Source organism: Ursus maritimus, unplaced genomic scaffold (genome assembly GCF_017311325.1).
Source record: "Ursus maritimus isolate PB19 unplaced genomic scaffold, ASM1731132v1 scaffold_5, whole genome shotgun sequence".
NCBI lineage: Eukaryota > Metazoa > Chordata > Mammalia > Carnivora > Ursidae > Ursus > Ursus maritimus.
Genome location: NW_024426663.1, coordinates 29,236,795 through 29,260,068, shown reverse-complemented (window position 1 = coordinate 29,260,068; position 23,274 = coordinate 29,236,795). Strand labels below are relative to the sequence as shown.

Below are 23,274 nucleotides of genomic sequence, written 5' to 3'. Positions count from 1 at the left end.
TGGCCATAGTAACAGTGCTGGCATCACTTAACCTCCCAATATCACAAGTGCTCCCCACCAATGTCTGAGGTGAAGGGGCAGGAGGTTAGTAACTGAAAGACCAAATTGTTTCCCTCACCCCCTTCACCCCATCCCTCAATGTGTTTTCCACGCTATGCTTTCCATTCACAGGAGTGGCCTTTGCTAAGAGAGTGAAAACATTTGCAGATGAAGGGCTCAGGAATTCCTTCCAGACGGTCTGATAAATCTGTCTTCAAAATAGGTGGGCAGTTTAGAGACACAGGTGCAGGCTGAGGAGGTGTAGGCCCAGGCACCTTCACTCTAGCCTGGCCGGCACAGCCTGAGAATGCCCCGCTGCCAGGGCCCCCCCCCCCCCCCAGGCAAGGGCTGTCCTTTCTCACTGAAGAGTCAGAAGGAAATTAGAGGAGGTCCTTCACTGGTGCCTTCAGCAGAGGAACATCCACCTGAATGGGAAAGCTGTGAACCTTGCAAATGTGCAGTAGAGGGAACGAAGATGACATCAGCTGGAGCAGCTCCACGCCTGACTGTTATTGCTTCCTGCCACCACATCTGTAGAGCATAATCAGTAGTTGAAAATAACTAGCAAATCAAAGTGCATCAAAAATCCAAACTTGGAAATGTCTCTTCAGCATTTTTAAAATTAATATGTACGTTCATATAACCAATTAAATGAGTTTACCTACTTCAGATGCACGAGGTGGAATAGAATACTCTACATACTAATCTTCAAGATAAAATTAAATTTTTTTTTTCTGGGGAAAAAGAAATCTAATAGGATATTTCCTTATATGATCTGATATTCCTATTTAAATTCTGATAAAACAAAGGGAGTCATGGACAGAGAAATTGTGTTTTTTGACAATAACTCATTCAAAAAAAGAACAGAATTCCTTGATGACTTTCTGCATTTGAAAAAAGTAAGCTACCAAGAATACTAAACACTTGAACCTATGTTTTAGGGAGATCATTTTCCAAAAAAATAAAACAAGAAGAAAAAAGCCCTACCAATGCACAGTTTCTTTCTAGGTCAATGATTCTGCTTTATTCACATGTCTGGGTGAGGCTGGCGAGTGCGACCTGCCAACTGAAGCCACTGGATTTGACACATTTCAGTGTCAGCTGTGGGATTTCTGCCTTAAATCTGTCAGGACGGCCCTGTGGCCACTTCTGCAAAAACCCCTGGGGACAAAATTTATTGTTATACCTCAATAGCTTTTTGTTCACCTCCAAAATAGGGGTCCAGGGTCATACTAATGATTGTGGAGAGACAAAATGCTCTCTCTATATTTTATTAAACAGATCTCTTAATAATTAATCAAATGTGAAAATTATTTTCCATCACTCTGACACTAAGGCTAAAGCATTGCAATTTTTTTTCTCAGCCTGTTTCTTTTTCTTTTAAATTGCCCTCTGTGGATTCCCTCAGCTACAAAGCAAGTGAGTAGAGAAAGCCCAATTTACGACTTTGCTTTTTAAACCATAATCACCCCTCTGGGCTTCTACTGGGGAAGAGCTGGGGGATTCTGTAGGTTGTCTGGTAAACACCTGAGAAAATCTGTTCTTGGATCCCCCAGAACCATCGAGGGGCCATGATACCATGGATAGGAACAATTTCATGGAAGTCCACCCTGAGCCAGACCACTCAGCACCTCTCTTAGGAGACGGCAGGGTTGGAATAAAGTCATGGCTCTTTCTCTCAAAGAGTTGCTGTGTTTCGGGGAGAAAAGAGCCTGGTGAAGTCAGAATTGCTTTGTTCGGCTACGGATGTAAGCAGAGGACACTGCACTGCTGAGGAGCTCGCCTTGAGTTCTCCATCCAGGCACTTGGCAGTGGCGTTTGTGAGGCAAGACCGGATTGGAAGATGGGTGGTGTCTTAGGGAGTCGGGGCCCTACTCACTGACAGATTAATACCAGATAAGGGACATTGCTAGGGAAATGCACGGCAAGCAGTTCTTCTGACCTTTCCTTACTAAAAGGTCAGAGAGAAATCAGAGGTGGTCTTTCACTGCTGCCTTCATCTAAGAACATTCCATCTGAATGTGTAAGATGACAGCCTGGCAAACACAGGACTAAGATAGTGTGTGCAGGGGGTTGGGGGGTGGGAATTTGGAGTTGGGCTTATATTAGCAGAGGGTGCTCGGAGGGGTGTGTGGGCAGGAGTGAGGGTTTGTAAGTGCATGGCTGAAGCTACCAAACTAGGCAGTGCGGAAGCCAGGTGGGCAACAGGACTGGGTTGGAAGCGCGCAGAAGAGCAATGGTTGCTGGCAGCAGCGTCAATATTCTCCCTCTGAGCACTAATTACATTATTAAGCAAACAGACCAACACAGGGTGTAGGGACGGAAACATGTATTTAGGATCTAGTCACTCTCTACTTGGCTGTAAATAATCGTGCGCATACAGTTCTTTCCCACCCAAGTACACTACTGGGCACTTTCCTTGCTTTCTCTTTAATTTACTAGGCTTGAGAAAGGGAAATATTGCTTTCCATGCCAGCCATTCTTGAAGAAGTCAGATTCTCTGTATTCCGTGCTACCCAAATCTAACAGATATTTCTGAGAGTGCTGGACACAGCAGCCACCACCCCCCAGAGAAGATGCAGGATTCAGGAGGCACAGGAAATAGGTTCCATAAGTAGCAACATGCATTTTCTTGGCTGTAAAGAGCTTGCATTTGCTAATTAGACCTTTGCAATATACAAGAGCCCAAATCTCCTTTGATCTAGCTAAATCCAGCCTAAAGAGGTGGGTGTAAACACAGGATTGGAAGAAACCAGGAACAACATGGAAAGGATTTGTATGCAATGGGAATAAATCTGTTACCCAAAAAAAAAAAAGTCTAAGAGGAGCTTGCAGAAGGAAATCTGCGGCAGGCTGAGCCAGCCGGGTGAATGGCAGAGAGAATAGAGGCTATTTGAATACTGATGTGGCCCTCACTTTCTTCCATTTCCATTAATGACATGCTCATCAAGGGCAAACAATGGGACCGGCTGCCGGCGCCTGTCACAGTGTGTGGGTGCTGGGATGCCAGGCTGTCATCCCTGGGCTGCATTTAGAGACCTGCACGCTAATAAGAAGTGCTCTGTGCCGTCAATGCAGACAGGTGCTTCCGCGGCTGGGACATGCTCCATTCCCTTCCCCCTGAAACCCTCCTCTCCCAGCCCCCCTGACAGACACCATGAAATGCACAAATTAACAGCCCCATCATGTTGGGCTGCTGCTGCCTGCGGTGAAAGCAGAAAATCAAGTTGTCACCCAGGGTGCAGTGATAAAGCCACAGCCTCATTTCTCTGTTGGTGCCCTATAATAGCAAATGCCAGACAGCTGGATGGATGGGAGGCTTTAGACTAAGGCCTTGATGCACTCTGGCCAGAGAATTAGTTGCTGTTTCCATGTGGATATTTTGTTCAAAACAAACATCTGGAGAAAGCAAAGTTTCCTAGAGCAGAAGTGCCTTTTGCTTCTTCTGGAATCGAAGAAAACAGTCGAAAGAGAGTGGTGTTTCCTTTCAAATAATCCCAGTTAAGATTCTGACTCTGCATTTGCTTAGAACTTTATCAAGGACTTAGAGCTATGCAAAGGTTAACAAGTACACAGTCTAGTGCTCAGGCCAATCTTGACACAGGGAACGGTTTCTGGGTCTGCGAGGGCCTTGGGCTACTTACACCCCATCCAGCAGGTGCTCCTGATAGACTCTTTCTTCCAAATTTCTAGAGCCCCTCCAGTAGTCTACCTAAGCTGTCCCCCCTGCCACCCCCAAATCCCAGGCCATTCGGGTCCTCGCTACACACCGTCACAGGATGAAGCTACTTCTCATGAAATAACAGATACAAAGCCCCCTGCTCTCCCGGCACCACTGCAGTTGGCTCCAAGTGTCTGGTGGCCTGACCCAGCCTGGGCTGACACGGCCAAGTGTGCAAAAGGAAAGAAATGGAGGGGCCTGAGCCCTTCAGACTCCAAGGAGTTTAATGATATAATGGCCTGAGAACTTCAACATAAAACAGGAAGAGCAACTAACGAAACTTACAACATAAAACCCCCCTCCTGTCATTTTTATAGTAACAGTAAAACACTTTATTGAATTTATGAGCTACATAATGACTGTGAAGAATGTAAGTTGAATTAGAACCAACTCGGAAGTATAATATCAACTATAAACCCTTTTCTATTACCCCATCCCTTCAGCTTTTTCTGTCCTCTTCCTTTTAAGCAAGGGACATTGCCTTCCTCAGACTTTCGCCCGAGACAGAGTTCACAACTTGCTAATAAATCTTAACTCTTCCTCCAAAGCTCCAGAGCTGACAGATCTCCAAGGGGTAAGACGCTCCCTGGGGGTGACCATTCCCTCTCAAAGCCTCCAAGCCATTACAATGCATTTTAGAAAAGAAATCAGCTCGTCTTGTCTTTGCATAAAGCCTGTCATATCGGGAGGCTCTCTGAGGATATACGTCAGGTATTTCAATCTCTGTAATTCCACATTGGAATGGCCTTTCCAAAACAGAAACTACAACGCCCTCAGAAGTTTATGAAAAGCATCCTCAGTCAAGGACTCAGTGTGTGCAGGGCTGGTGGCCAATTCCTGATGACCAGATGGGGGGAAACGCACATCACTGAGCTAAGCAGCATGCGGGGCTGTGTTTTCTGTTTCCATTTCACTCCTAAGTCTTCCTGTTCCCTGAGGATTTTTTTCTGGAGGGGTAATAAAATAAAATGGGTGAAACAAAGCCATAAGCCAGTTAAGTCTGAAAGACATGTCATCTCATCTAAAAGGAAGAAACGGACCATTTCCATGCCTAAGGCTGACAGCAACGCCTGAGCTGGCAGTAGTGCTATTCCATTTGATTTATAGAATAATGGGGTGACAAATGACGACAAAAATAAACTTTTACTGCACTGAACTGCTCCTTTATTTATGAAATTTGGCCAAGTAGTGAAATCTTTTATCTGCAAGTTGTAACATGGAGTGGGAACGAGCGATTATGGTGTGGTAATAGTAATCCAGCAATGGAGGCTGAGTCAGTTGGAAATGGATTGAGGTAAAATAACTACCGCACCATGATAAATGTGAACAGCGCTTTGCTGACAGATGATCTAACAGGTGTTCATAACAACTATATAAGAGGATTTATTTATGACCAGCCACAGCCGCGGCACTGTAAATCAGCTCCAGCAGCTGCACACCGCTGAAACCAAGTCCCTGATGGAGGAACGGTGCAAGAGCCCAAAGAACACAATTCACTCCAGAATCTTAATCATCAAATAACATTTTTTTAGGTAATTACACCACAGCACAGAAATCATAATTACTTTCAATTAGAAAACTGAGCTGCCCATAACTTTGTTTACAAAATATTTTTATTTAGGCCCTATGGTTTTGATGAGACCTGAGCAAAATGGAGGCTCTGGGGTCATGGAAAGAGTGCCCTTGTGTGTTGGCGACTTCAGTGTGATGCCAGTATGAGGCCCTCTGAGGACAGCTTCATTTTTTCAGCCAAAAATCAAAAAATCAAACCTAAAGTTGGGAGGGGACTTGGTTTCCCCCAAAAGTCTGCATTAACCTCCCCGGGGCAGTGTTTGGGTTCACGCCTTACCCTTTGCTGTCATTCCTAACTTTACACAGTTTACTAACAAAGGGAACAAGCATGTAACAATGAACTCATTAGAAATGGGGAGTTTAAATTTAGGCGGAGGGGCCCATCTTTATGCAACCCTTTTTAATTACTTTGCAAAGGCATAATTTAGTACTTTGCTTTTTGTAGGCCACTGTCTTAATAATTCCTTACTGTTATCCATGGAGATGGTTGACCTTACTGTAACACAAGTCTTCACATTCATCACATTGCTTAAAGAACAACCCCCCCCCCCCAAAAAAAAGTTGGTTCTTACATGGGTGAGAAGATGCTCTTCTAGGAGGAACGAATCCTGAATCTTGGTTGAGCTACAGTTTGAGAACTCATCTATCTTCTCTCTCATACTCTCATATTATGAAACTCCCCCACTGGCAACCTCTCCCAGGCCAATTAACGAGAAGGGTGTGGGCAAGGTGAGGCTTCCGTGCTCTCTGCAAGCACACGTGCAGTGTCTGGAGTCTTCAAGGGTTTACGTGAATGAGCCCACTGGCAGAATTATCTACTAGTTAGGCTTTCTAATCATCTCTAGATCTGAGAATAAAGATTCTTCCACACTGAGGCACCTGGCTGGCTCAGTCAGTGGAGCATGTGACTCTCGATCTCAAGGTTGTGAGTTCGAGCCCCACACTGGGCATGGAGATTACTTAAAATTCTTCTCCACTTCAGCCTCACTTTTGGTGTCTCTGGTGCTCAAGGTTGTAGATGAGAAAGCAGTGTCTCGGGAGGTCACTAAAGACAATTTGAGTCTGTTATAATAATTCCAAGTTTGAATTCTGAGGGGTTTGAGTCTTCAGTGTACACATTTACTGAAGCAGCCAGGAATTACATGTACAAGTGACTATGTACATCAGTTTGGCTCCAGAGACAGACAGACATGAGGAGGAGAAGATTAGGCATCACTTCAACAAACAATCACTTAACCAGTAAATAGATTCCAATGCAATTTCTTATTCTTTAGCTACTTTGAAGTCCAAAAAGACTTACTTTAGAATCTGGAAATAATTGAAAAGCATAGGAATAACTAAAATCCCCAAGGAAATATCTAAAATTGGCTTACAAGTGGGAGAGTAGAACCAACAAAGCTGATTTCTCTAGTTCACTGGTTCCCAACCTTCTTTTTCCTGTCTCCAGTTTCCAAGGGCAATGCAGCCCCACCCATAGTAATGGCAACCATTTGCTCCTCCTCTGACCTACCACAGCCCCTGAGCTGCAGACCTGGGGGGATGGCATCAGGGAGACAGCCTGGGAGGACAGAAGGGAGAAATAGGGGTACAGAGTGGTTGGTGTGCGGGTAATGTTGCTCTTTGTACAAAGGTAAATTCTAAGAGCCTAAGTTGAGAACAATCTATTCTTCCTTTTCCCACTCCTAGGAACTCTTTTCTGAGTTCCTAGCCATCCAACTTTTAAGAACTAGCCAGCTTCGTTGCCTCAGTGGAACCTTCTTAGACCTCTCTAGCCCAGTGAACACTTCTTCTCCCTAAACCCAATAGTTCTTACTGGTGTGATCTGACAATCACGCAACTGCTTCACAACTCTTTCCAGAAACAATTTCAGCTTTCAAACAGCTATGTTTCAAGTTTGTTGGTCAAGTGATCATGTGAAATCTAAAATATTTTTATTCAAACAACAATTTCACATGGTAGTTAACTTACCAGATCAGGTCTTAAAATAGTGCTTACTCCATAAAACAGTTAAAAAGTGGTAGGAAAAAGTGTTACCAAGATAGAAAGAGTAAAGCCTTCACTTAGTCGTGTTGAACGCTATTTGTCGGGAAGTCACATAAAGAAAGGAAACAAAGACTGTGAAGATCCCAGGAACAAATTCTGGTCCACTTAAGGGCATGTTTCTCTATTAAACACAATTTCTATTCATCTAGGATCATAACACTATCATAAACTTGGTTTTGGTTTTTTTTTTTTTTTTTTTTTTTTGGTTCCTCTAAAATCTCGAGAGTAAAAGTGATCATGAAAACTTTTCTTGAGGTAACTGGTCAAGTTGGAAGGCAGGTAAGGAAAAGGATGATAAAGAAAGAAAAAAGCAAATACATGGTCAGAAAGTAATTGCCTTTCATTTAACCGACCTCCAATTGACGGAAGAACAAAAGAAGTGCACACCCAGTGGCTGGTCTGGTCAGTCACCTGTGTGAGGAGAGGGGAGGTGGAGGTGAAGAGATGGGTTCAGCAAGACTCTGGGAGCTGACAGTTCACTTAAAGCACTAGACCCAGCACCCGAAGTGAGTGGGGGGGGGATGGGGGTGGGCCTGTATTAGTATGTAAGTGAAGTTTGTTTGCAAATCACTGACTTGGTGAAGTCCACACTGCCATTTCTTCATTTTTTGACAATTGGATTGTGGTTTCTTGGGGGCAGAGAGCATATCTTCTATTTTACTATACCCCTGATAATGGTTACCGCAGTTCTTCACGTTTCACCATGGATGCAATCTTTAAATAGAAAGGAAACAGTAAGGCTTTGTTAATTTTGCACTGTAACATAGGGCTTTTTCCTCCTCATTATGTGAAAAGAGGCCTTTTTCCCTGTTTAAAAACGTTCCCATATAATGTTAGAGTGATCAGAGAGAAGAAAAAAGAAGGTAAAAAACCTTGGGTTTTCCTCTAACTAGCTAACCTTTGCTTTTTAAAAACCTCCCTTTATGTTATTCATCATTCTGGATTCTTGTCTCCTCTAATGTAATATCTATCTTCTTAACATGAACCACGGGTTATAAGGGCAAACTTCTCATAAGCTATTATAAAGTTATTCAAAATGTTTGCAAATAGTTCCTGGGAAGGGCAAGTATCAAGTATTTTAATTTGATAAGTTCATTGTTATACTCTCTTCAGAATAAAAACATTCTCCTTTTCTCGTAATAAATAAAGCAAACGTAACGAGATACCGAAAATGAGGCAATGTGATACCAAAAATGAGGCTGTCTGAAATATACTATGAGAGCCATTCTTCAAGATTGGTGTACATAAAATGTCCCATTAAGTGGACATTAAAATGAAAAAATATAGCTAGAATTAAGAATTCAACATTGACTAACTCGACTCAATGGAACAATTTAGAGATAATCATGGATTATGATAAAGTTAAAGGAAATATGAGGTAAGGAACTATGAAACATTGTACCAAAAAAGGAAGGAACCCCCCATCCCCAATCTTAAACTTGGGATTTTGGTCATTTTTCTAATTTCACTTATATGAAAAATATTTTAATGATAACAAACTATTGATGTTAAAATGGCTTCAACGGTTAGCATACTGCATTATTTTATTGATTTAGTATAGATTTTAAATCTCAAAGTTAGCTATCAAAAATTTATCTTATTCAAAAAAAAAGTTCTACTGCAGTTTCCTTAGTTTCCAAATACAGAGCTGAGTGACCTATTTTCAAAGATAAGTGCCCTCATTTAAGGGAAACAAAAAGCTGTCTACATCACAACATAAATTTTCCCTCTGCTTTGATGCATTAAGTGTAAATGTGTTTCAGAAAACAGGTATTTAGCCTGTCAAATTCTTTATAACATTTCCAAAAGTTGGTGACTTAAAACCCCCAAGTTGTGAAGCAAGCCCCGAGAAACAAGATTAATAATGGAAATGCCAACTGGTTGCACTTACAGCGGTGCTTGTGGGTGTTGGCAGTGCCATGGCTGCAAGGCTCCAGGGCGAGGTCGGACACGAGACTCCTACAGCTCTACTTCTCACCCAGATTAACTGCTGTGTGCCAAGAGCAGGACAATTTAACAATCTTGTTTGCTCTCTCCAGCTCATGAGCTTGAAAATTTAATTTTTCAGGTCTGTTTTGTTCTTCTCGACATACATTTTCCAAGAATGTTTCATTCTGTTTTTTTCCTCTTTATATATGTTCTACAGTGTTTCCACCAATGTATGTTCTTTTTACTTTTTAAAAATTGTTATGTGGCTTTACAGAAAGGGAACTGACTAGCATATACTATTACCTTATATCAGAAAGGTAAATAAAATTTCAACTGGTTTTAAAAAGGCATAAAAGACCTAGAAAAAAGTTTCCTGGTTATAGAACAACCTTATTAAAAACAGTGACTTGCCTAAGTTAGCAAACAAAATAAAGACTGCAAAAGTGCGAATATGTTGATTTTGTAACTGGTTTTTAAAATTTCTACAATGAGGATTATACTGGTTAGTTTCCAAAGGTATTTCAGTCCATCTAAGTTGGGCATCAAGATGTGTAAAGGAACAATTAGATCCAAAGAGTTTATTCACCAGGTTTAATATGCCTTATAATCTGATCTCTACTAATCAAGATTGCACAGAAAGACATTTTATTTTACAACATGATGATTTTTGCTACTGTTATTAAATATACCAATTTTTTTCTTGGAGTTAACTACTCTATAACATAATTAGAAAATCTACCTGGGTGGGGCGCCTGGGTGGCTCAGTCGTTAAGCATCTGCCTTCGGCCCGGGGCGTGATCCCAGCGTCCTGGAATCGAGCCCCGCATTGGGCTCCTTGCTCTGCTGGGAGCCTGCTTCTTCCTCTCCCACTCCCCCTGCTTGTGTTCCCTCTTTCGCTGGCTGTCTCTCTCTCTGTCAAATGAATAAATAAAATCTTAAAAAAAAAAAAAAATCCACCTGAGTTTGAAAATGGTTTTTCTTTCACTAACTTAACCCCATTGACTGCTTCTTTGCAGAATATAATACTCAAACCATTTACTTTAAAATAAAAAAAGATCAGCCTATGAACTTTGGGATTACACACAGTTTCTCATTAAAAATACAAACACAAATGTTATTCGTATGCTAGTTTATTATTCAGAGATGATTTCATGATGAGTGTTGTCAATAACCAATTACAATACCAGGCAATTCATAGAACAAAATTTTGCAGAGATCTTGTTGTTTTTAATTCTAAAAAGTGTGCTACCCCAATTTTCAGATACCAAGCTGAGAGGCTGTTTAGACTATTTCTAGGCTAATTTTGCTTACACTGGGAGGGAAGGTGATTTCCAATAACCTTAAAATACCCAATTCATGTGCATCATTGTGAAAAAAGAGAAGGAACAGAAGGACAGAAGAAGTAGCAGGACAGAGAAAATGCCACATGGATTCAAGAGTTGAGAAAACTGACAGTAAAATATATGTTCTTTGGTTAGCAAAGAGAAAAGGGGGAAAGTATTGCATACATGATAGATACACACTAGCATTCTAAAGCAGGAGACAAGAATGTCAAGAGTGTATTCTTCCCCCGCTGCCAGATGGAAGGGCTATTATTATAAATGAAAGGCAGCAGTAGTGGATGCCAGGCACTTTTGTTGTGTGCCAGATTCTGAAGTCCAGATGCAAGCAGGTTACCCCTGGGACAGGACAGGCTTCAGCTCCCGCAGCAGAACAGAACCGATCACGGTTCTTTCTGTGTTGATGATAAGCTGGGCTGTAGAGCCTTCCTTCAGCTCCACAGTGACGAGCATCAATGACCCACTGTGCACAGTTTTAGCTGCAAACCTGAAGAAAAAAAAGAGGGGCCTTTTATCATGATGTGGGTAGGGGAAAGGAGACGGCACATATTCAAATAGGTTTAAAATAATTGTTTTCTCAGTAATTTCTTACAGGGTCCCTACTGCCAAAAACCCAAAGCCAAGCATTCTGAAAAATCAATAAGCTGCCCAGCACCATGCTTACCACGAGCAGGTGATTTTAGTGTACTGTTAGAACAGAACAAGGAAGTCTATTTTACTTATGAGTCTGGATAATGGATATATGTGAATAATTCTCCATTACTATATATTTGGGAATCATTCATTTGATATTCAACATTTCACCATGCATAGGGCCATTTAAAATAAACCACTGTATTTTTAAAACATATTAAGAAAAGGTACTTTTCTCAAAGAGCTTGAAATTTTAATTCCTCATATGTGAAAATGATTATCCAAGAAGTTAGGTAATTTTATGGACATTATAAAACTCATATCATTTCAAAAATTCAAGCATGCATGTTAAGATACTCAAATTAAATCTCTAATGATGGTGATGACATGTAACAAAATCACATGACAGGCAGGCGCAACACCACACTCTCTCTTTTTAGATTTTTTAATGTTCAGAACTTTAGATACTTCTTTTTGCTTTAGAATAGAGGAAACTTGAGGTCTAAGGCTCCATTACTAAATTCCAAGACATGAAGAATCTACTAATTACATGGAATTAAAAGCAAAACTAGCCTTTTAAGCACTGCAATTGACTGAAAAGCCGTTGGAGGCACAATGAACTTCTGTCAATCCTGCTAATTCATTCTGCACGCACAGTTGAGCCCCAGAGACATGAAGGAAGAGGACGGTACCCTCCTAGGCCTCCATTTTCCACATGGAGCATGTTCCACACATTTGGGGGGGGGAGGGGGTTTGATTGCAGGGATGACTGGAGAAAAACAAAGTTGCCGCACATGAGCTTTTGAAAACACTAACAAGTGTAGAGCAGGTCTGTGACCTGCTGTGACCCCACTTTGCAGGGCCAATCCCCTTTCCCCTTTCTGTATGACACGTGTCTGAATCTGAGCCATCTGCCTCAATTTGCGCAACATCTTCAGCCACAATGGCACCCAGTTAGCCCTGACAACAGCTCACAATACATAAAAATAAAACTGCCGCGCTGACAGCACGCTGCGGACTATTCAAGAGCAAACCAACTGGTCAGTGTCTCATGTCTGACAATTAGCATGGGCCTTGCGCAGAGCCCGCGGTGTCCTCAGGGATCTGTTTAATTACCATCAACATAAAAGAGGGAGTTTATCAGGAGACACTCAGAAAAACTTCACTCCCAACTTAATTAAAATATTAGCCACTTAAGCAGGAAGCAGATTCTCTTTAAATGAAAAGTAATTTCTTTTTTGAAATTTAAAAAAATGACATCAAGATCTTTTAACACATTCAATTCTTTTTTTCTGAAACCTAACGAGCCATTTTTGACCTAAACAGAATCATGAAAATCAGTTTCCCAACGATAATTAGAATAATGACTCAAAAGCAAAACAAATACACTAATTTTACGTAACTGAAAATATTATCAACACTTTTAGGTTGCACCTTAAAATGTGAGCTGGGGGACTGTTGATAAGGTATGTTAGAAGCCTTCCTGTCATTTATTTGTGTATTTTCTACAAACATGGAAAGCCAAATACACTGAAGACTGGTAAGGAGTCCAACAGAGCAGTTCTTCTACTTGAGAGAAGCAACTATAAGTAACCAGTTTAGGAAGAGAAATCATACCAGTGTTTTTAAAGAGATTTTATAAAGCTCTCATACTATACACATCTGTGTGCTCTTCAGAGGTCCACACAAGACATAAGGAACTGCACACCGAATTCCATCTTTTAGAGAACACAAGTATCACCAGCCCCCAAAGGACCTTCTTTCCCACCACCCCTTACAAGTTTATGCATTTCTTTTTTTTTTTTTTAAGATTTTATTTATTTATTTGACAGAGATAGAGACAGCCAGCGAGAGAGGGAACACAAGTAGGGGGAGTGGGAGGGGTAGAAGCAGGCTCATAGCAGAGGAGCCTGATGTGGGGCTCGATCCCAGGACTCTGGGATCACGCCCTGAGCCGAAGGCAGACGCCCAACGACTGAGCCACCCAGGCGCCCCTATGCATTTCTTTTGTCCACATTTTTGAGGTGGTTCTGCTTCACAGGAGAATCCTGTTTCTGTATTTCTGTTAAACCATGTCTGTCTGTCTGTTAAATCAAATGATACTAGGTGGCTCCTACTCATTTATGTAACTTTTCCCCCCACAGATCTGGTCATCATCAAATCTTCATTCAACACATATTTCAACAGAGGTCCCTATTTCTGACAGGGTTATAATTATGTAAACAATAGTCTTATTAGTCCCTTTATTTACTTAACACTTGTGTCTTGGGACTGCAGAGAAGGAGATTATATCTGAATAGGGACACAAAAGCACTTGAATTTCAGGGTTGCACAGCCCCAAGGCACATTTTATCTCTTTTCTATTTAAAACTTAGAGTCAATGGTACAATAATATAAACTCAAAGGAGACAAACGTCAATTCTGACGTCAGTATGTTTACACAGATTAAAATTAGTGTCTTATACATGTTTTTGAAACCCTATTACCACAAAGTTCTCAATACTGTAAAGAATAGGGGCATGAAAGAAAAGAGGTCTTTGCTTATACTACGGTGGAAACATGCTAAGCAAATCATCCTAGCAATAAAATCTCTTAGCTGGTGTAAAAGCTACTGCCTTTTTACTAGGTCTCTGTTCTAGTGGGCACAAATGGCGGAAGCAATGCTTTGAAGCAGAAGACTAGAAGATCAGATGTTCTGACATTCTCATTTCACAGTTCAAAAAGGATGTATTTAATTGGAACACAGCATGATTACACTGGTTTGTTTTGGTCCATGAAAAAGCAAAGCCACCCCCTCCCCCCAATTTATTAATCATTTAATGCCCGGACAGGCTATGCTTTAAAAATACACTGGAAGACAGTTATGGAAAGAGTGCCAGTTAATACATAACACATAGCTAGCTTTGGGATATAAGCAACATTGATTATAAAGACAGCTTGGGTCACACACTTCTATGCTAAATTTAATGGCTGACATCAGAACCTCTGTACTTGACCTCAAACGAAGATGAACACTGTGACCAAACTTTTTCAGAAGGCATGTGAAGTTTTTGGATCACGGGAATCATAATTGCAGCTGCTGTTTTAAGTGCTTTGTGTAGTGGGCACCCATTTGATTCTACGAGGCAGATCACTTTATAGATAAGGGAACTGAGGCCCACAGAAGTTGAGAAACTTGCTCATGGGCACACGGCTAGTGAATGGTTGAGCAGGAATTTGAGCCCAAGTATTGTGATTCTGGATTATACACATTCTCAAATATGCAAAATGCACTGATAAATTAAGGTTTTTCTTATTTACTCAATATGCATATAATCTATTATTGTTCCAAAAACTGTTAAGACGGAAGATTTTTCCCTTCAAAATTGTGTACTTGAATTTGTACCATTATGGAATTCAAAGCATCCTGACTTGGTGCTTTGTCATAATAACTTTTTAATTTCTGCCTTTAAAGATTTAAAAAATTTTAAACATCTCCCACCTCCTACTCCCTCAAAAGACACAACGGCAATGAAAAATATAAAACCTTCTTGAATGGAGCTATAACACGGGGAGGGACTCCTAGGAGGCCAACCAACCTCGAATACCAGTAACACCACAAATGAGAACAAATAAGAGGATGACAGTTAAAGATGTATTGCCTATGTATGACGGGCTCCATGTTATTAAAAGGATACCATCTAGGTATTTTTCGTAATTTTTCATTTTCATTCCACCACCAAGCACTTGCTGTCTGTAATCACCAACTGAGAAGGTAAAACTGTTTAGATATATCTGTATTTCATTTCATTACATGCCTTTTTGTCTGTTATCTCTAGCAATTGACATTTAATCTTTCAAGCTTCTAAGAATTCTTAAAGAAAAAAGACAAAATAAACTGCTTGCCAAACCTAAATGAAGATACCACTTTTCAAAAAAAGTTAATTTATCTTAACTACTGACAGAATTATGAAAAAAGCTCAGATAACAACAACAAATTTGTATAAATTTATTATCTACAATAACGGCCTTATTCCCTCATGCACTTAAACCACACTTTTTTTTTTTTTTTAAAGATTTATGAGGAGCTGGCTATGGACCATAAATGTTCTTTGTCAGAAGGAAAAGAAATCCTACAACTCAACTGTTTGAACAACTGCAATTGTTAACAGGACAACATGAATTAAAAAGTATTTATCTGTGAGACTGCATCACTCTCCAGGGTATTCACAAACATAAAAATTTTTAAGTAGAATCATATTTGCTACATTTAATGCAACAGCTCTAAGACATGCTTTTTCTTCTCTTGGATAGTCTTCCTGGTTTCTGATTTTTCTATTCTGAGTTCAATTTTCTCGTGTTTTCTGTTCTACTGGTTACCAGAAGCTGTGACAATGGCCCACTCAAGCTAAAACTTTTTTTCCCCCCTACTCTGTACATGAAGCCTTCAATTACTGCCTGCTGAAGCAGACAGAATCCTATTAGTAAGAAAGACGATCACAAGATGCAGTGCCCTGCCCTAGCTGTATAAAAATAATTAGTCCAAAGTTGACAAATGTGTAATGAAGTCGCACAATCATTATATGTAAGAAATACGGGTTTGAATAAGCCTCCTAACATCAAATACCAAAGCATGATGATCTGGAGCACTGTTCTCCAAAAAATTTAAAATGATAAATCCTTATTACTTTGAGTTAATACAGAACATTTTAAACAGAGAATTGTAAGTTGTAAAAAAATTCCATTTTGTTGACTATAAAATTGTATTTTAAAGTTAAGCCCAACCTAACAGAATTAATACTGAGGAAAAAAATTACATGTGATTCAAGTTTAGGGAATATTCCAAAGCAATGTATTTTTCCCTATTATTTAAAAAAAAAATCAGCCAGCAATATTATAGTATTTTCCTTTAACAATCTGATGAGAAGATTTAAAAAAAAATGAGTTACCATCATAACTTAAGACTCTGTATTCTGTTCTAATCTTTAAACATGGTATAAAAAATGATTTTCCATACTATCTTGTTAATGACGCATTCTCTTTCTTTATACAGGAAAGCTAAATAAATCCCTTAGTGTACTTTCTTAAAGAAGACATGAAATATTCCAGTTATTCCAAAGCATTTTTCGTTTGTCTATTTGGTGGGGGTGGGATGGGTTGGGCCTTAATAGAAAACCAAATAGTAAAACAAATAAATTCTTACCCCATTCTCTTTGATTCCTTATAAAACTGTTAACCCGGAGGAAAATCATCAAGAATACCTCTCCTTCATTTCTACATGAAAACAGTTATATATATCCCTATCAGTAAAACTGTTACATTATAGAATATTACCGCACAACTGGTGGAATTAAAGAAAGCTTAAATAAAGAATGTTTAAAGCAAAATCAGCTGTGTAGTTTGGTTATTTCTGAAATATCCAAATATGCTTTCTGTGTAAAAATTAACTGAGGTCCACATTTGTTTTTCAATGAAATGCTGTTCACAGAGCCTGCAGAGATCAAAACAGCAGATAAAAAAGCAGTGCTGCCCTCTAGTGGACAATCTCCAACCTGAGCAAGAACTCTGATTTCTAAATAGGTTCCACAAATCTTTAGTCCCCTTTGAGATTCCAAATTTGTTATACAGGAGAAAAGACCAAAGCCTGATATCTTTATACTAATGACTGCTTACAAAAAAATATTGTTTTAAGACAGCTGAAGTATGGTTACTGTAGTATCAGGGCTTAAAAATTAGGCCAAGACACTTGTTTTCTATTATGGTCCTTCAAAATTACTTGCTATTTAAATATTTTACAGTTACTAGGGAAAAAGAAATAAAACAACAAACAAAAACAATAACACAAAGGTTGAGCAACCCAAGAACAGAAGAAAGGGAAATATCAAAGACCCCACCAAGAAGTGACTACACCATTCATGTTTGTAACCCTAGCACTAAGAAAATGTCACAAGTCTTCAAAAAATATTGAATGAAGGACTTGCACAGCACAGACATCTTATGATGGAAATGGTAGTACATACCAGTATTTCTCCTATTAATAACCATTAAACACATATGTCATAACAGTGATTTACTGGATGAGCTGAAGGCCTAGAAATGAAACATGTTGTTCTTTACATGTACTTCAATTGAATAAAAAGATTTTTGATTTTAAACCTAAAACAAACTGTCTTTAAATATGTTAGTAAATTAGAAAGTTGACTGCCGGGTTGCCATGGATACACTGTTCTACCCACAGCACCAGATTTCCCTAATACTTAAGGACCTAAGTAACAATAGTAAAACAACATTCATTCTATTAAGACTGTAATTATTCACAAGCTGCAACGTATTCAAAATTTGCAAATTCGAAAAGTGACACAGTAAACAAGATCCAAACACAGATTAAGATACACGGGGCAGGGAAAGGACTGTAAGTATTGAATACAAGTTAATAATGAGAACTGTTTTGGGTCTTATTGAATAAGCTAAGAGCTAAAACAGAATCATGGCAGAGACAAGGCTTTTTGTTTTCACTCAAATTATCACATTTTTCCCCTCACAGGGTCAATTTGTTATTCATGAAAGGGCAAGATGAGTAGATAGTATGACAACTCTTTTTAACAACAACACTGTTATTGAATGTCAGAATTCCGGAAACTGGGTTAAAATGTGAAATGGTTGGGACTGCTGAAAGACAAACTTTTACTTGTAGTCTGAGACTGTTTCAAAGATAGACTGTATGTAATACACTAATATAATTAACAATATACTCTTGCTGGAGCACAATGGCATGGCTATAAGAAAAAATCGAGTCAAACATCTCATCTGTTAGCATCTCTTAATAACTAATCTGTAAAAAGGAAGTGCATAAACAGGAAAAATATACTTTAACATGTGTCATGTAGCTGTCATTAACTCTTGATAATACAAGGTAGCCTCAAACTGTAAACCCTGGAACATTATTGGCCTTATAACCGCTTGGACCACTGGCTAAAACGCAGATTCCTGGGCTTACCCCAGATGTACCAAATCTGAGTCCCCGGGTGTAGGTCCCAGGAATCTGAGTTTTACACAACCCTCCACAGAATTCTTTTGTACAGAAAAACCTTAAAGATTTTGGAGCTGCAGATTTTTAGCTTTCTGCTTTTTGCTCACAGTGTATTAGTACCTTTATGAGAGGACAAGCAATGTATGGTTTCTACATTGTTGAATACAAACCTCGGTCATAAACCCTTACCTGATTTCTTTTTCAGAGGAACATAAGAAATTTTTCCTGGCCCTGGATGTACCTAAGATTCCCATTACTAGTCTCTCTAATTCTCTTTCCCTAAACACACTAAATATTGACATCTACCCTTTGCAGTACATTCATATACTGGTTTACTACTGTTCACTATGCCCCTTGTATATGCTTTATTTATATATTAGCTTATTAGTACCGTCTTAATATGCTTTAATACTTCTACAACACATAGAATCTCACATGTTTAAATATCAATATCTAACACAGAACATGAAGATATTCAGCTCCATAGTTAATAAATGTTTTGATGACTTTTTAAATTCTCATTTCTGTATTACCCCTTATCATGTGGTAGCTGTAATATGGAAAATAGCAGGTTGCCATAATGACTGTAAGTCTGTAGATCTCAATGGGGATGGTTTTGTTCTCAAAGAGCAGCCTTTTTAATCACCAAGCAAATACCAGAGAAATGAAAGTAAAGTTGTCTTTCAGTAGTATACTGGTTGGCTTTCTGAGACTACTGATCATTTAGAAAATCAAAACTAAATGTCATGTAACCTAACAGTAGATATGCATTCTCACTGATCTTGAAAAGCAGTTAATTACATAAGAAATGCTCCTGGTTTTTAAAATGAATTCCATAAAACTTGTGCTCCTTTAACTGACTTTTTCTTAATGGAGGCCATTCTCTGTTGATATGTAGGAACCATTTTCTGCTATGTACTCAATTAAAACGTCGCCTTTACACTATTATACACTTCTGCACATTAATGAAGATTCCCTTTTTCTTAGATAATTCTTATATTAACCATTTTTTAACTTGGCATTTAGTGTAAAAACTATTCAAATTTTAAGAGTAGTGGGAATAAATTATTCCAAAATTAAGGCAGTGGAAACTTTATTCATTGAATGGTCAGAAAGAATACTCTGATGCTTATTGAAAAGTCCTCTCAGAAATAAAACACCCTGAAATATTAAACAGAACATAGGCCAGCCAAGAATAATTTGTTGTACTGAAATTTGTAATATCTTAAAATACTAATATTCAAAATGCTTTTCACACTTGTTTTTTTTTTAAGTAATCTTAAATCAGTTACCATTAATAAATACAAGAATGGCTTTGGTCCTAGTCTTCATCAACTCAAAAAGCAACTGTCACAGAAGAATAAAGGAGTTACTCAAAAAACTTACAGGGATTTCAATTTTGTTATTGGCAATTAAATAACATATAAGTTTAGATATATAAACTCATTAATTCCAGAGGATAATATGATACTGAACACTACAGCTAACAACATGAATACAACTCAATAAAGTGGTAAACTGTTCATTTCTGTTATTATAATGTAAACAGTAATTACTATTTCATTTTAAATAACATTAAGAAAGGCACTGGTACAGATTTTACTAACAATTGTTCATTTTTGTTTTAATTGTTACCGAATATAAAAGAATGGCAAAAAAATGTTACATATGTAGGATGATAATTTTTAGTAATTTCTATATGAAATATACAAGTAACTCTAGGTGTTTATTACCTGGAAGCTTTCTGAAATTTAGAACATTAATATAGCCATACTTTAACTATGAGAGCAAATGCAAACATTTTCAATTATATATCATGAGACTTGTGAGGCAAATTAAAACAGCACAACTTAATCTTAATTGTAGATAGGCATGTTTTTCACTTTTGACTCCGTAGTAACTTGGGCTCCTCCCTTAAGTTACAGAGCCAAACACCAGGCTGCTGATCATACAGCTGGATTACAGAAGTGTCAAGACATTGCAGATGTGTATAAGGACCATAAACATTAAGTCTGAGGGCAATCTCTGCATTCCAAAGCCAAATATAAACAGTTCTTAGTTGTGTGTCTTCCCTGCATTAGTATAGATAATTGAGAATTGACTATAATTTAATCACTTGAACAGGCATTAAATTCCAAACCACCAAGACAAGTTACAGGCAATCACTCTAATAAAAATTACACAACTGTGCTAAGTGTCTTTCTTAGTCTATTTCCCAATAAGAAGGTAGATTTAATATTATTTGGCTTTGAGAAGGTAATTTAGCTGTTTTCTTCTAAGAAACAAGAATCTGGAAAGCTGCCACTGCTTTCAGAAACGTTAACCTACATATTAAAACAAAAAATAAATTAGAAGTTCCAACATAAACAAGGGCTACCATATGTCTTTCTGTACATCACAGAAGTACACGACTGAAGTATTGCTGGATACTAGATGTGTCAGGTAAAATTTCATATTGTATAAGCTAAAAGTTACAGTTGACATATGATATTTTGGTGTTTTAGAAATTTCAATAATTCAAAGTATCCATAAATAAAACAAAGAACTTCCGCTACAGAAAATCACCCAGGAAAGTAAAAAGAAGTATTTAAAGCAGAAAACAAAGCAGGAAAACTCAGAACGAAAATATTTTCATTGAAAAGCCTTCTGTTCACTTTTTCCCCTACTGAACAACATTAACTGATAAGTTGTAGTTGCATGGTGGTACCAGAATGATGACCTAATATCCATTTTATTATTTTATCATCACCCTATGTGAGATAGATAGTTTTTGTCAAAAATTAAGAAATGGAAGCATCAGACCTCTTAAATAACAGCTTAACTAAGGACCTTTCTCTAAAAACAAAACAAAATAAAAAAAAATAGGGTAAATTTGTTTTTTGATTAGCACATGCAGTTTTCACTCTGTCACAATTAGTAGATGATTTTAGGCAACTTCAAATAATGGCAGATCAAGACTTGAACTCAGCTCTTCTGAGGCCAAGACCAATGTTCTTCCACAGATAAGACAGAATTTCAATACCCCTTCTTTTCCTTGACACCCCTCTCTAAACAGATGAAGATCTTAAAGTCCACAAGAAGTTATAACCTGTCTCAAATTACCAAGCCCAATAATAGCAGAGATAAATCTAAAACTCAGATCAACTGTAACACTCTTTATAAGAGGGTTCTCTTATCCTTGTATTAGTTTGAAAACATTTTTTTTAAGATTTTATTTTTAAGTAATCTCTACACCCAATGTAGGGCTCAAACTTAAACAACTCTGAGCTCAAGAGTTGCATGCTCTACCAACTGAGCCAGCCAGGCACCCATCCAAAAAAAAAAAAAAAAAAAAATTCAGAAAAATTTTTTAAGGTCTGAAGGCATTTTTAAAAATTTTAAATTTATTTTCCATATACATGGATAAAGGCAGAAGTATGCCATTGGCAGTGGAATGGCAGAGGAATTAAAGATGGAATTAATGAATTCCTTTAAGCTCACAGAGGACTAAGTAACAACTGCATGTTTGTTTAAGGGGATCATTTTTGTCTTCACTTTCATTTCAAGCTGCTGGCAAACATAAGATCACAAAGAGGCAACCATATTAATCACATTTTCTGCTACCTTTAAGGACAAATGACTTGGATCTCATGCTTTAAATGCTCAGTGGTGAAGATATATCTGGTCTGAGAAACAGAAGCTGCATTTGGCCCCACACTGGTCTTCTAGTAGCTCCTTATTACTGGGAGCAGTCTCAAGGGACCACTGTAAAAAGGAACTCTGTATATGGTATTCAAACTTCCTCCATTTCAAGTAAAAAAGTCCAACTGCACTGCTTTATTATAGAACAGTTCTTCCTGGAAATCCACTGAATCTAGTGAAATAGGATAAATTTTCAACCATATCTCATAAAAGGTACCTTTACAAATCACCAAGCTATTATAAAATACAAGTACACTGTCTGTCCTTCAGGACAGTTCATCCCAGTGTACTAAGGATTACATGAAATAGGGAAGAGAGCCTTAACACAAACCAATCAATCAAATATCTCATCAAAAACAAAGGGAGGGGGGCAGATATAGGTTTCAGGGTTATTGTTTTCAAGGAAAACTGTGAAGTGAAGATTATATATTTATACATATCTATTATACATACATACACACAAGTTATCTCCACATCATGCGTTGGTGAACCTACCTGTGTATATTATCTTGGCCCGAAGGGACTACACCTACATTGGCTACATTTACAACCTTCTGAAGGATCACAGAGGGAGTGAAATTCTGTGGTGCAGCAATGATTACAGTAGAAGTTTCATTCATTCCTGTTAGCATTCCTGTAAGAGCAAAAGAAGGCTCCCTTTTACTAATTTCTTTATGAAAATTACATTAAAACAATTTCAAGTTCATAGCCAAAAATTAAAAACTTAAAAAAACCCTACTCCAGGATATAATTTTCAAGATAATTATCATAGAATTAAAATAATTGCAAATGTTATAAAAATGTTAAAATCCTTATTGTGTAGGAAAACACGTAAAGATGCAGTGTAATATAATTTTTAATAAATCCGATTTTCAATACTGTAAGATAAAAATGTAGAATCACAAAGACTCTATTCAATTTCAGTCCCTTTAAAATATACTCAATTAATTTGGACGATGTCAACTATTTATGCTTTTATTTTTATTTTTTAAAAGATTTATTTATTTATTTGACAGAGAGAGAGAGAGAGAGAGAGGCAGGGAGAGGGAACACAAACAGGGGGAGTGGGAGAGGGAGAAGCAGGCTTCCCGCTGAGTGGGGAGGCCAATGTGGGGCTCAATCCCAGAACGCTGGGATCATGACCTGAGCCGAAGGCAGACACTTAACGGCTGAGCCACCCAGGCGCCCCTATGCTTTTATTTTTTAAGAATTTATTTTCCTCTCCTTTTCATTCAGAGATCTCCCTCACCAAATGCTGCCTAAGAACAAATCAAAGTGATTCTGGAATAACTAACAACATTGCCTGA

The 23,274-nt window shown here is 38.3% G+C and overlaps 1 protein-coding gene and 1 long non-coding RNA gene across 2 annotated transcripts in view; both read right to left on the bottom strand.

The window, feature by feature from the left end:
* Positions 1-4,914: 4,914 nt before the first annotated feature.
* On the bottom strand, positions 4,915-10,105 carry LOC103663540. Its single transcript, XR_568788.2, has 3 exons — positions 10,044-10,105; positions 9,267-9,365; positions 4,915-8,089 (listed from the first exon to the last, which is right to left on the bottom strand). It is a non-coding gene; the product is annotated as an uncharacterized LOC103663540 (long non-coding RNA).
* A 313-nt stretch (positions 10,106-10,418) lies between these two features.
* The window catches only part of AP3B1 (adaptor related protein complex 3 subunit beta 1), a 248,293-nt gene continuing 235,437 nt past the window's right edge, over positions 10,419-23,274 (bottom strand). Inside the window, exons 26-27 of the mRNA XM_040622153.1 lie at positions 22,463-22,601; positions 10,419-11,131 (exon numbers count right to left, since the gene is read on the bottom strand). Of these exons, the coding sequence (XP_040478087.1) occupies positions 10,978-11,131; positions 22,463-22,601 (293 nt within the window). The 3' untranslated portion in view covers positions 10,419-10,977. The remainder of the gene's footprint in view (positions 11,132-22,462; positions 22,602-23,274) is intronic.